At 36.3% G+C, this 14486-nt stretch overlaps 2 protein-coding genes across 4 annotated transcripts in view; both read left to right on the forward strand.

The window, feature by feature from the left end:
* The window catches only part of LOC134843953 (NADH-ubiquinone oxidoreductase 49 kDa subunit-like), a 286758-nt gene that overhangs the window by 1513 nt on the left and 270759 nt on the right, over window positions 1-14486 (forward strand). The gene's annotated exons all lie outside the window — the stretch shown is intronic.
* Window positions 3680-7641, forward strand: LOC134843955 (3-hydroxyisobutyryl-CoA hydrolase, mitochondrial-like). Its single transcript, XM_063860337.1, has 5 exons — window positions 3680-4040; window positions 5224-5427; window positions 6114-6249; window positions 6695-6833; window positions 7097-7641. The coding sequence occupies exons 1-5, from the start codon at window positions 3687-3689 to the stop codon at window positions 7458-7460; spliced, it is 1197 nt and encodes a 398-aa protein (XP_063716407.1). The 5' UTR covers window positions 3680-3686; the 3' UTR covers window positions 7461-7641.

Consider the following 14486-nt stretch of genomic DNA (forward strand, 5'->3'; position numbering starts at 1 on the left):
GTTCGATGTTAATCACTAATACTGCAGCTGGTTTTTCTTCACCCGCAGTTGGAACTACTCAATATGAACCAATTAAAATTTGTTTAAAAAATCATTAAAACATAATTTATGTGTTTTAATATCATTGGAAAATCAAAGCTATCAATGAAATAAAAATTATTGCACCCTGTTTTTCTTTTAAAGTTCTGTTGAGATGATGCATCAAGTAAACTTTCCTGTTTACAAATTGTGCTGAAATGATCAAGGACAATAATTTGTTAAGGATAATGTTTTAAAAAAGGGGCTTCTTTCTTTGTTCTCAATTTCAACGAATTATAGTTTAAGTGAACTACCTGATATAATCTTGCATGGAATTGAATGTATTGCTGCTGTGACTCAATGATTTAGCAATTTCGCCTTGAGTCATCTTTTATAAATTTACTATTTCGTATAAGACTTTTCGTTTGAGTGCGTTCTGTTTTTACTACACCTATTTGCTAAGCCTAGTTTCGTTTGTAAGCAACTCGCTATAACCAACCGAGCCTTGAAAACCCTGAACGTTTTTATATTTGAATAATGTAAGTAAAGAGACTCGATTTTGAAACAGCAACTGTTTAACAATTTCGAACATCAGTTAAATTGGGGATCATTTAGCAGATCAACGTAATAAAACTGACGCATAATTGATTAACAGATCGAAAAAAAAACGTTCAGTTTAAGGTCAAGTTTCCCTAAATAACACAGTTATTTCACGAATTGTTATCTTAACTAGCAACATCAAAAACAGAACAGTCTCAATTAGCGTCAAAACACATGTTTACGCGCACAATTACACATGTCGAATGTAAGAGCAGCGGATCAATTGGTCGCTACTAGCCAATTACGCGTTGGAAGCGGGGGCTATTCTCATGCGCGAAAAAACTTGTGTGCGAAAAACCGAAAACAAAATTAGCCGAAAGTCATTTTTTAAAAAGAAGCAGTTGCCATTCAATTAAATAGAAGTAAACGAAGAAACAGTTTGCTTCTTTCATTACTTGTCCCAATTTTGCGGCGGTCAATGACAATATTAAAGTTTTGCATGTTTTTGCCGTTTTTGTATTCGGCCAATCTCAATACCCCAGTCCCTGGAAATTTTTACTTTCTTTCCAAGTTTTAGATTACTGAAATGTGATTGGCTGATTTAGATTTTCGCGCATTCGGACCTTCGTGCATGAGGGATTCCACCGTCGGAAGCTAGTGTTTTCACCTGCTAATTGTTTTGAGTCTGCTAAAATATGGGGGCTATTGTCATGCGCGAAGGACCGAATGCGCGAAAAGGGGGCAGTACAACAGTGCCGAAAATGAAAACTTAGTTCAACAGTGTCGAAAATGAAAACTTTGTTCAACAGTGCCGAAAATTTGAACAAATTTCAACATATTAAGTGCGGCAATCAAAAAATTAAACAGCGATCGTTTACAATCTTAAGTGGCACTTAAAGACTTTGGGAGAGAAAATTTGCAATTTAGACGCTTTGGCGCCAAAATAATTGTTTAATTTGCTGTTGCAGACATTTTTGCGCCGAAATTGGAGTGATTTTCTTTGATAATTAGCGTCAGTAATTTCCCGCTCTTTAGAAAATGCGTGTAAATTATTCTGAAATTTTCCCGCCTTTTTCGGCACTGTTGTACTTCGGCACTGTTGAACGCCTCCGCGAAAACCAATCAGAAATCGTTTATTTTTCCACCGTTCTTACTGGAATAACTTTGACGATTTTAGATCGAAAACAAAAATAGTCGAAAGTCAATTATCGAAATGAATCAATTGCCAAATAGAACGAATCAAATGAAGTTGAATAATGTATACAAATACCAAAAAAAGTTACAAATTTCGAGAAACAACAGAAATGTTGTTCAAATATTGATCCAGAGTTAATACACCAGTTTCATATGAATTTTTTAACCGTGGCGTTAAGATATTTTGTTTCGTGTGTAACGAAACCCTTCAAACATTAAATCTGTTCCAATTCGTCGGCGGTCAGGGACAATTTGAAAACTTTTCCATTTTTCTGCCGTTTTTATATTCCGCCAATTCCGCGTTAATTGTCCCAAATAGGCCAAAATGGCTGTTTTTAAACCCCCATAACTCTACGAAAATTGATCACAGGTGAAATATCTTTTCAAATTTAAGGTCAAGACAACAATACCTTTTGAATGATATAAAGAAATCCCGTCAAAAATGGCTAGTTAAAAAGTCAAAACTTGTCGGAAGAAAAGAAACCACCCGAGCGCAAATATTCCTTTACCTTCGTTAAGAAAGTCGGAACAAGACTGCTCGTATCAGGGCGAAGCCTTGATTGTTCCGACTGCTTTTAAGGTTTATGAAGCAGTAATAACATAAACAACATAAAAACATTAAATGAAATAAAATAAAATGAACTTTTTTATTTTCTAAAATTTGAAATTTTTTCTCTAAAAATCATCCCCCCACACGCCATATAAAGTACAAAACAATAAATTTCGCTTCTAGTAACAATTCAATTAAGGCAACTAAGCTTCTTTCAAGCAATTTGGAACGATTTCTAAGACTGAATAAATCTCCGCTTACGCGTTAATAGCACGAAATATATCGCGCGTTAATTGTTCCAAAATGGCAATCTTTAAACCCCCATAACTTTACGGAAAATGATCACAGGTGAAATATCTTTTCAAATTGGAGCTCAGGACAGCAATACCTTTCGAGTTATATTTAAAAAATTCGTTAAAAATGGCTAGTTAAAAAGTCGAAATTTGTCGGAACAACAATAAATTTATTAAAGTTCATAATACATCACGCTAATTTTATAGAAAATACAACTTTAGCAACTTCGAAATGAAAAGCGACGAGACCAGTGGATCTGTAATTTGCTGATCCTATAGATAATAGATCATTAATTACCCTACAGATCATTATTGAGTTGTATGGTAAGCAGTTCGGAATACATAAATAACCTTTATGGGCTAATTACTACAATATAAATTGAGCCGATTATTTAGCCGAGGAAATTTTTAATAAACTCTGATTCTGGTTCATGCGTTCAAATAATTACACCATAGGTGCTTGTGATAAAAAGTAATTTACTAATTCCTGATTGTTCAAAAAGTATGAATTTTTTCATTCAGATACAAAAATCGACAGTTGATTTGCCTTTGTTGGGTTTAAAGCTATTGAATTAAGGGTATAATATAGCTTAAGCGATCGTGAACGTATCGAAAAACTTTCTATCTTTGTACGCGAAGGTGGTTGATAAAGATAGCCGTTGTTAGATCTGCGCCTTTTTTTTATTTTGAGTTTCAAAACAAAAAAACTTCACTTAAGTATGGTTCTGAATGAAGATTAATGATAGATCTAAGCACAGTTTCAAGTAATTTATAAATTTGAAGTTAGTAAACGGAGAGTATTTGGTTCTTAAGAAAAGTATCCTCTGAGCCATCTAAACTTTTCCGAAAACTTTGAAGAATTTTATTTTGCAGGCTGAAAATTAATTTAAGATTTTGAAATTTTGGCTTATAGCTATCCCCATCTCTATGGTTTCTAGTATGAAAAATAATTTAACGCTTAAGCGTAAGTGAATTTTGTACTTTGTAACGAATCTCCCCTATTGCAATAGGGGGAAATAGTTAAATATATTCATGTCAGTTTTCGTTTTGGTCGTGTTTTTTAAACTCGGCGAAATTATTCAGATTTATAGATGAATGTGGTCGTTCAGCGAAGACTGAATCTGTTGGTTGATCTCGTGCGTAGGTGGCCGAAGTACTCACTCGCAATCAGAGGTATGAGCAAGATGAGCGATGAGGTTGTGGCATCTGTGTCTGGCTCTTGTGGAGTGATAACTCTCAACAAACCAGCCAAACTCAATGCCCTCAACTTGACAATGGTGGAAGCAGTTAAGAAGCATTTAGTAGAATTTGAGAAGGACGAGACTGTTTCGACCATCTTGGTGAAGAGTAACAGTCCGAAAGCCTTCTGTGCGGGTGGGGACGTTCAGAGGGTCACTGAAAGTGCGAAAAACAAGGGCACGTACCATCGAGACTTTTTCTTCAATGTAATTGAGCATTTCTTCCGAAACTTATCTGTTTTTACACAAGCGAAGCTTGTGTTATACTATGAAATCTCTTTTTTTCCCAATCTAAGTCAAATTTTGTTGCGACAAAATGTGTTCATTTGAAAGTGTTCATTTTGATCAATAACCTGCTATTAAGAATACAGTCAATGCTAAGGATATTAACACAGACTATTATATTACAAATAGCACTTCAGCTTCGAGGTATCATGGATCTGTAGCATAGAGGTGGGGAAGGAGACCCGCAACAAAATAAGAGGGTTGGAACATGGACAGGGTCGGATGTTTTAATCAACTTTTCGTATACTAGCTAAAATGCGTCGACAATAAATTGAGCCATGTAAGTTAGTTAACTTCTTTTTTTTTGAAATTGACTGGTACTGTTAATGCGTCCTTATTGGCTTGCGTCACTTAGCAATTATGTAGACTCATAATTGGCGTGCGTCACTTAAGAATTTTGTAGTCTCAAAGTTTTACTCTAGTTCTTTTCCAGTCCCCCCCCCCTTCAAATTCAATTTAACGCTGTGAACGTTAATTGTATTCAGTTTTAATGAAATATAGCTGATGAACAAATCGACAACTGTGAACAGATTTGTTCTTCATACTTCACAGCGTAACATCACGCATTTAGCCGTAATAACACGGAAAATAAACATGAAGCTCGGTATTTTGAAAGTGGGGAACTGGAAAAGAGCCAAATGAATGAGTAAAACTTCGAGTCTACAAAATTTTTTGGTGATTTTTCCCAGCATTCAGTTATCGGTCACATTTTTCTTCTGTATGCGAAGTTCAATTTCGTCTCTGTATACATATCTAGTTTGATGAAACTCGGTCCTCAATTTTTCGGCCATAAGAAAAGGTTAAAAAATATAATTAAATACTTCAAAGAGCAATTCACAAATGTTGTAGATCAAAAATCAGAACTTAGTGAGCAATCTGGATTACATAAAGAAAGTCTTTTGGTAGAATTGCTTATTGAAGCAAAAATTTCATTTTCTTAGCAGCCATTTACAGAGCAGTTTTAATGAGTTGCATAACTTCAAAATAATCATTCCGTCGTTGTTTTGGTGAAATAAGACGGCTGGCTCTGTTAGAAAAACGAAGGAGTAAATGTGGTCTAAATTTCAGGGATAGTTCAGATGGGTTAGTGTGATGTCTCATTTAGGAATACGTGATGAACTTCATGATCGCCACGTGTTCCAAGCCCTACATAGCCCTAATACATGGAATCACAATGGGAGGGGGGGTGGGGCTGTCGGTACACGGCAAATTCCGAGTGGCTACTGAGACTTCGCTCTTCGCCATGCCAGAGACTGCGATTGGTCTGTTTCCGGATGTGGGTGGGGGACACTTCTTGTCAAGGCTACCGGTTGGTAGAGATTTATTTTCTATAAAAGAAAGTTGCCATTTTCCCTAATCCTAGGCTGAGAAGTTTTTATTTCTTATTTTGGTTTTGAAAGAAGACAATTTGATGTTGTTTTTTTTTGAATAAAAAAATGAGTTAGCTTGGTTATGATTGTCTAATAAACGCGAAGTGTTGTTTACAAAACGGTTATGATGTTGAATGAGAACGATTTATCTATTTAAGAACTACATTCTCCAATAGCAGGGGCGGATCTAGGATTTTCAAAAAAAAATTCGAAAATTTAACCGACCTTTTTTTTAGGTCGACCAGATTGATTTTCCGAGCTCTCCCAAAGCACTAAAAAATACCGTTTTGGGCAAACTTTCTGCGCCGCAGGCAGAATTTTGAAAAAAAGCGGGCCGAAAAAGGCGTTTTTAGGCCTTTTTTTGGAAAATTTTGACCAAAAAATTGCTTTTTTTTCGGCGCGCGCTCCCCCTCAAAATTAGTGTATTTTGGCGCCTTTAGAAAATTTTCAGGGTTCGCCACCAAACATGGATATCTCAAAATAGTACAAAGGGGTGACCGTTTGGGTCGGCAGGGGTCGAATCCCTGAGGGGTGGGGTTGTCCACCCCTGTCCGATAGCATGTTGATTGAGAGGCTGTTTGGCTCTAAATATTTTGTGGTTCAGTAAATCCGGTACTTTTTTCAGGGCAGCCTTGGAATGTATCTTGCCCTGACTGGACAGCGCCTGAAGGGGTATGATCTCATACATGCTGGAATTGCAACTCATTTTATTCTTTCTTCAAAGCTTCCTCTGTTAGAAACAGACATCTCTAATCTAAAAAGTGAGTTGTTATTTTTAGTTTTTGACAGATCTAGGAGCTTGGACACACATTATACGGAAAAGGTCACGAAAACATCAAAGGCTTCTAGTTTCAAAAGTTGAATTTAATTTTCAGATTTCCCAGCGGAATCAAAACTTTACTTATTGATCCAGTTTTCTCAAATGAGTTAATTTCATCAAAAAATAGTGAATCATAAATTGTTCTTGAAATTCAAAGAGCTTTAAGGCCTTCATTTTCACTTAGAAATTCGAAATTTGAACTTTTGAAAGTAAGTCAGTATACTTGTTCTGTTTGCATTCATTGATTCTTTTCCAACGGTCGATTTTTAATTCTCGAGAAACTTGAATATTTTCATGAGGTTTTGAAACTTCAAGAATGTAGGGCTCATTTTTCTTTTTGTTGTTTTTATAGGCTAAATGGTGCAGACGACTCATTTATGTTTCAGAGAGTGAGGATGTTTCAAAATCATTAAAACATGTGCTTGATGCTCATCAACAGCATTCAATTAGTGATATGGAAAATACACCCAACTTCACCATTAATGATAAACTTGCAATGATTTCCGATGTTTTTGGACAAAGCAGGTTTATGTTGTTTTTCTTTAATTTGCTTTTTGTGGCATGTTTTGTAGGATTTTAACAACATAAGATCTTAAAGCAATCAGCAGATTCAAGGTGCTGTCAGCGGTTTTCTGCTAAATGCCTAAAAGTAATAATAGCTTAGCTTCTAATAACGTATATTAATCTGATATCTTAAATAAAAAAGAGTCCATTGATCTGCCTTCAAAGCATTGAAGGTCATTATTGTTTCGGCTTTCGAAGAATTAAATGATAATCTTTTGTTATAGTATTGAAACGGTCTTTCAAAAACTGAAAGCTGATCAATCAGAATGGAGCAAAAAGACACTTTCAACTATGCAGAAATTTTCGCCTCGCTCTCTCAAATTAACCCACAAGCAGTTGAAAAAAGGAATCGATTTGGACATTGCTGATAATTTAAATATGGAATACAGATTGGCTGTTGGTTGCTGCGAATACGACAATGATTTCATAGAAGGCGTCAGGGCACTGCTAGTTGATAAAGACCACAGTCCGAAATGGTCAGCTTCGTCAGTCGACCAAGTCGAAGATTCTTTTATAGAAACGTTTTTCGGACCAGTCGATCATGAACTTGATGTTTTTGCAGAAAAAGTAAAACTATGGGCTTCTTGATTCGCTTTATTTTCATCCAAATAATAGTTGATTGTTATTATAATTATGCAGTACAATTCATGGGCATGGCGACAATGTGTCGCAAGCGACCATTCGTAGCATTTAAAAAAGTGACTATTTGCAGAACGCGATGACTCCTAGCAAGCGACAATTAGTAGCTGTAAAAGTTTTGATCAGATCAAAAGAAATTAGATGAAAGGGTTAAATTAAAGAAAAAAGAAACTAAAAATCGAAATTGAATTAGAGGCCATCAAGTTGCTTCAGAATATTATTGTTAGTATAATGCTTAAGGAGTTCAACTAATCTGGCTTGACTTTTTTTCGTATTTTGCCACCTTGGGGCATTGTTGGTTTTCTGCCTTCCATTTTTCGCGTTTTTGAACTGGTTACAGAGAGAAATAGGAAATTGCTCAACCATTCTGCGTCCTCGGTGTATAATTCTAACCCAAGTTGATTTTAAAAAAATCGACGTAATCAAGTAAGGGGACTCGTCACTTTGATCGGAAAATTCAGAGTGCAAAGCAGTCATACCGATTTCAAAGTTGAGTTCAGGTATCAGTGCCAAAGCAACGAATGACTTCAGAAGCATTCATTTTTTTCATCTTATCGATTCACTGATGCTAATCCAATTGGCCTGAGCGAAATGAAAAAAGCATCCTTTTATAGTCACTCCATTGAATACCTTCTCAAAAGCGTGAGTGCTCAAGTCCTGGGTTCATTTCTTTCAATTGTCTGAATGCCCGAATGTATTGCTCTTCGCTTTTGTTTTGAAGAAGAAAGAAACTGATGGAACAGTTCGAACGTTATCCACAGCATGAACTGTAAAATTTGGTAAAATAAAGCGGGACATGCTTTAAATGTCCCATCTGCATGCAAGACTGTGTTACTTCCCAAAGCTTCTAAGTTCTCGTCGGTGACAAATTTTAAAATTCGGTCTTTGTCATCCCACCCCGAATCAAAAAGGAGGAAATTATCCCCCTCAGAGGCTTGCTCAGCTCCAAAGGCACGGCATTGTCTTTGATTGAGTAGATGGCGGAATCAGTTGCTCGTTATCGCTGAGCAGTTCTGGCGAGTGACTTGTACTCAGGTAAGTTAACAACCGTTTCGAGGCTACTATCCCCAGAGTTTTCCATTTAAATGATCCTCGGAGGATCCAATGTTGGTTTTCCTTTCTGTTTGATAGCACGTTTTACCCTGAAATTTCAGTTTTATAACCGGCCAAGAAATTTTTTTTCGACCCCTAAAAATACCCCCAGTCTTTGAAAAATAGCCTGTTTGACGGGTTATTTTTTCCCTCTGGGTGTGGTCAATTTCCCTTACTCACAGAAACGCACGCCATGCAGTCAAGCTAATTCAACATTCTAAAATAAAATTAGAAATTTTTCAAGTTTGAAAGTTCAAGTTCGTGTTGTGTCAAAATTGTTGATCATTTTACTCGTTTTTCACTTCTTCCTCGCATGGAATATTTTCGTAGCATATTCTCCAGATGTGCTGACTATTTCATCCGCGATGGTGACATCAGAAGCTTTGCATGATATCGTGACTCATCGTCAGCTGGATTTATGGGTTGTTTTGTTGTGGCGGTTTAGATTGAAAGTTTCTCCTTCGTGGAAAACTGCTGTTTTCCTCGCTTGCTCATGACAAAAGTTAAAGGCATATTGATATCAGTAAGTGTAAAGATTTTCAAGAAGGAATTGAAACGAATGAATTGAAATTGAGGTCTTTTAGATGCTATTAATTTTTAATTACTCTTAATTTTACTGTTAATTCATTTCAATTTGGTATTTAATTCAAAATTGGTGCTATATTGAAAATTTTGATCGCTCGTTGGATTATATTCCCTCCACAACCACCGCAAAACATTTTGCTCAATTTGAATCTGTTTTTAATCCCCCCAATTAGCAATTAATCGTGCTGCTAATTGTCGTTTGCTAAAAGTCGACGCTTGGTGCGAATTGTCAACTTGCGACCAATCGGCGCTTGCGACGAAGTGTCGCCTCACGCAATTCATGCACCTGAACTTTCTTCGTTAGGTAAATCTAAGTCTAAATACTCAAATTACCAGCAAGGATAAGGTAGTTGTTGTGTATGTAACGCAGATTGTTCAAATCACTTCAAGTTATTAGTAGAAAGGCAAAAATAAAGACATTTTCTTCTAAAAAATCATATAAATTTAGCTAAGTTTTCTTGACAGTGAGAACTTTTGGATTTTTTAAAGAAATTCAATTAGGACTAATAAGGTTTTGATGTGATTTCACACTTGAACTCAATGCTTTCCTTGGGGCAATCAATTTTTTTTAAAAGCACTGTTCCATAGTTCAATCCGACTCTTCGAGAGTGGTCGGAACTACAAAAATAGCAGGTTACTATCAAGTAGTTCATTATGTTCCGATAAGTCATAATTTTTCCCATTTTTTGATTTGTGAAGGGGTGGGTGGCGGAGGCTTAATTTGCAGATATTCGGAACTAATGAGTTGAATATAATTTTGTTTGAGTCGACTTACTTAAATTTTATAGCAGAATATCATACAGCTGAGTTAGTGAAAGAACTTTGCTCTGCTGAGAAAAAATTCTCAAAGCATTTTGCTTGACTTATCAGATTTTTCCAACCGGCGTTTTGACCAAGCATATGCTAGAGGTTTACTTTTATAAAAAATACAGTACAAATACAGCTGCCGTATCAGACTTCTGAGAAAAGTTTTTTGCTCGTAACCGATCTGTTAATTTTTGGCATTAGTTGACGATACTATAGCTTTGTTCAGGGTAACAACTCGATGAGCTGAAATGTTCTCTGATAACCCCTCCAGGCATTTTATTACACTAGTCAACAAAAATTTGCAATATGTAGCTGGTAAATTTAACAAATATAGCATATTTTATAGCAAATAATATTTAATGTTTTTGGTTATTATTTTAATTTATATGTTTTAGCAAAAGCGCTTCACTTTGATTTATTTTTCCATCATTGATTTTTTGTGCTCTGAATTTTCGAGCACATCAATTAATATAATTTCATTTTTACACAAAAAATCAAAAAATGTTTATCTCATTTTCTGTTTTCTCAAACAGGAAAAACTAGCTGAAATTAATTAAATATGGTAGCTCATATGAGAAAATTAAAACTTCCCCACAATATTTTTTTTCTTCAAATTTTTGGCTTGAATTAAAGACTATCTTTGGTATAAATTACTCGATAACAGACCCAGTAGTTTTGCATAGTTTTTAGTTGAATAATATGAGCCATAAACGACCATTTTGCCCAAGTAAATTTTTAAATCTAGGGTTAATTTTTAAATCTGAGTTTTGCAAATTTATTTTTGTTTCCATGTTATTTTTTTGCAATTTCAGGCCAATTTTGTTAAAACACGTTTGAACTTTCCTACTCTGTCCACTTTTATTTAATTAAAATAAATCAGCACAGTAACTTCTCATAGTAAATTTATATAAACTACATCAATCACGCCACTATTGATGCTTTTGCGGTGAAAGATCAGTTATTGTATAGGCATAAATTAGGTTTTTAATTGATTGATCGTTTCCAAACCTTTTCAAACGCTATCATGGGGTTGAAGTAATTGTTTTAATGCAAAAGGAAGCAGACTAATTTTGCCTTCAATTTTCCGAAAAGTAGTCGACTACTTTTCGGAAGTTTGAAGGCGAAATTAATTAGTTTTGTACTGCATGCAAATAATTATTTCATCCAGCTGATGACATTTAAATAGGTTTGTAATACATCAATCAATTAGAATACTTATTGATGTTCACAATATAGACCTACAGCGTCCTTTTTTTTCTCAAATGTTGTCATTAATGGAGTCTTTTTTACCATTTTTGCATTAAAACTGAATAAGAAACAACCAAGGTTTTGACAAATTGGTAGTTTCGTTTGATTCATTTCAGCGACTGAATCACTTAATGAACTAACTGGAAAACAAAACTAAAAGTGTTACCTTTGCTTTGAACGAACGCAATTAAATGATATATTCCAGACGACCACTGTGCTTGCGATCCCTACGCTAAAGGGCTTTGCTTTAAATAGTTGCCCTGGTTTTGCACATAGTTCTTGTTAATTTATTTTAACCACTGTCAAAAAAGCTGCGTAGCATCATTTTGCGAGAATAGTACACCAGCGGAATTTTTGATTCGCTGTTGTTTTGTATTTAAATGCACTTGAAGAAGTATCTCATCAAAGTCAGTTTTGAGCACAAAAAGTCTTGGGTTTTCAGAAGCTTCCGTAGATCAAAAACATGTACTTTTTGAGCATTCGCTGGTCTTCAATCTAACTTGATGTGTTCTGATATTTTGCTATCGACTGTCCTGGCTATATGAAAATATAAAGACTGATCAGGCCATTCATTCTAAATGTTTGTCTACACTAATGAGCTTGCTAGCGTAGTGTATTAGAACGATCATTCTTTTTTTCCAAATTAGCAAAAAAAAAGTGTTCATTAAAAGCGTTCACTTATTTGGCGGCTCTTGCTATAATCAACTATGATCTGTAGCACTGGAAATTTCAGAGCATCTGTTCTATTCTTTGTTTGAGGCTAGTTTTTGTGGTTTATGAAGCGTCCGTGACTGAGTGGTTACCGCGTGAGACTGATAATCTCTTTGTTGCAAATCGAATCCCAGTCCTAGTCGAATTGTTACTATTTGGAGACTTAATTCTAGTTTTCTTTATTGCATTTTATATAGCTGCCCTTTTGTGGTGTTCTCGGCAGTGTTTGCGAAGAGGAGCTTTGCCTCTCTGTCAAGTTTTGGGCTTTCAATTTCCTTGATAAAAATCACTGCCATATCCAAATTTGATGTGATATGCGTTGCGATATCAATTGAAAACAAGTTGTAATTCAATACTGTATTCTGAATATTGAATTTAGTTTTTTCTTTTCTTTGTTTTGGTATTGGTTACTGAGATCTAGATCAGTGCTGAAAAACTCTGATCTGTCACTTAGTCTCAATGTCATTACACACTGTGACCTTGAGTATACCATAAAAGTAATAAGTAAGCACCGTAGGTTGGTTGTACATACATAAACAATTACTGCTACTGCAGTAGCGGTATGACACATCCCCCTCGGTAAGAGAAATAAATTATACAACATAAGTAGAATAATTTATTTAAAAAGAGTTCACTGCACTCAGTTCACAAGAAAGTTGCTGGGTTACTTGAAGGTTTAGTTTATAGAATTTTCAATGTTCTTCCAGCTCTATTTCCCAACTCGGGTTCCATTCCACTCCTTCATCTAGCGTAGCATACCCAAATTTTCGCATGAATAAGTGTCGTTCGAGCCGTCTTATTTTCGATTCCACCGGTCTGTCGCTTCGTTCCTTGAAGTCTCTTAGTTGATTTCGATATTCCTGAAGTGCTGTTTTCAGGAGTGCTCCCCCTCTCAGATTCTCTGATATCTCTTTAATTGAGTGCTTTATCGGGTCACCAAAGCGTTTCGGTTCCTTGTTTTTCGTTTGCCTGGAGCTTCGTCTGATATTCGACTCTTCGGTACTCGACTCATCCGAGAATCCTTGAGATGGTTCGAATGTCGTATCTTTCTCCGAAATTTGTTTTGGGTTTTCTCTAATTTCGTCTGCAACTCGCTGAACTCCTCGTTTTAGTAATTGGTCTGCATATTTTTCCCACTCGGAAGGTGCTATATTTCGGTTGTGGAATGTGTCGATTATGTCCTCTGGAGGTGTCTGGGAATCAATACATTTCAATTTTGACCGCTGTTTTGATTTAGGTGTAGAGCTTGTCTGAGTTTTATGATCTAATTTTCCCGACTTTGATGTTGATTGCTCCTGCTCCAGATCGGCTGCCGTCGCAGTTTGGCTTGTCCCCTGTTGTTGCTTGTTTTGGTTTTTCTTTTTCACTTTCTTCTCCGTCTTCTTTTTGTCGCTTTCCTCTTTAGTTGAACTTGGACCCGCCAGATTTGGTTTTGCTCTCTTAATTGCCAAGTTCAGGCCTCCCCCTGCTTCTGTGTCTTTTGAAGTCACTACTGTTTGGCTCTTTTGGAAACGATCTATGGGATTCATCGCATCTGCGATCTCCATGTCTCGTTGCAGTTCTTCATCGGACCCTAACTCCTCGAGTAATTCGGGGGAACTGATCCTTTGAAACTTTTTCGTAGGTTCCGCCGATGGACTCTTACTCGCACTCCGCTGATTTTCCTGTGTCAGCACTGTTTTCGATTGTGCAATATCCGACTTCCGATAGATAGAGCCTGTAGACGTCTTGATCGTTGAGTCTGTTTCGGAAGCGATTTTCCCCTTTAATAGTTTTGTTAGTGCTTGTCCACTTTTTCTTAGCGGGTACTTTCTAAGTATTGTCTTAGGCGGGGATTTACATTGGTCTTCAACTTTGTCTTCAATAAATCCTTTCTCCCATGAGTATATCATCTCCTTTCGTAGATCAGGATTTAGTAGTCCAGTCTCGTCCACTAATCGTCTGATATCATTTTTAGCCGCATCTCTTCTCTCGTTGTTCCAGCGGGCGTTCGCCTCCAACAGCTCCTTTAGGGCTTTAGCCCTCTCTGTATCCCTGTCCGATGTTAGTTGCTGCTTGTGCAGTGGGCTTGTATCTCTGCTGAGTTGTCCTTTGCGTACTATTTTGAGGTTCTCTCTTGATTGGTCAATTCTGCGTTTCAATTGAGAAGCCGTCAATGCTGAGCGTTCCAAGTGTTGTTTGTCTAAATAGTCAGAATTGTTTAAAAACCTATCCCTCACAATTTTAAATTCCGTTTTTAGTAGTCTGCCAAAATGCGCTTGAAATGGGGATACTTGAATGGTTTTCTGCTTGTTCCACCGCAAATCTCTCATTATAATACTAAGGCATAACTTGGTCGATTTATTTTTTTTTCGAGCAACATCACCCCCAGTCTTCTTTTTATAGTTTGGATTGTACGTTCTACGAAACCACAGCCTCGGTGGTCCCCCACCGGACAGAATTTTTGCTCGATATTGAGTCTTGAACAAATTTTTTTTAGCGTTTTCCCTTTAAAGCCTGAAAATTGATCAGAGCGAAATCACATGTGTGTCG

This window comes from Symsagittifera roscoffensis, chromosome 4 (assembly GCF_963678635.1).
Source record: "Symsagittifera roscoffensis chromosome 4, txSymRosc1.1, whole genome shotgun sequence".
In the NCBI taxonomy this organism is placed as follows: domain Eukaryota; kingdom Metazoa; phylum Xenacoelomorpha; order Acoela; family Convolutidae; genus Symsagittifera; species Symsagittifera roscoffensis.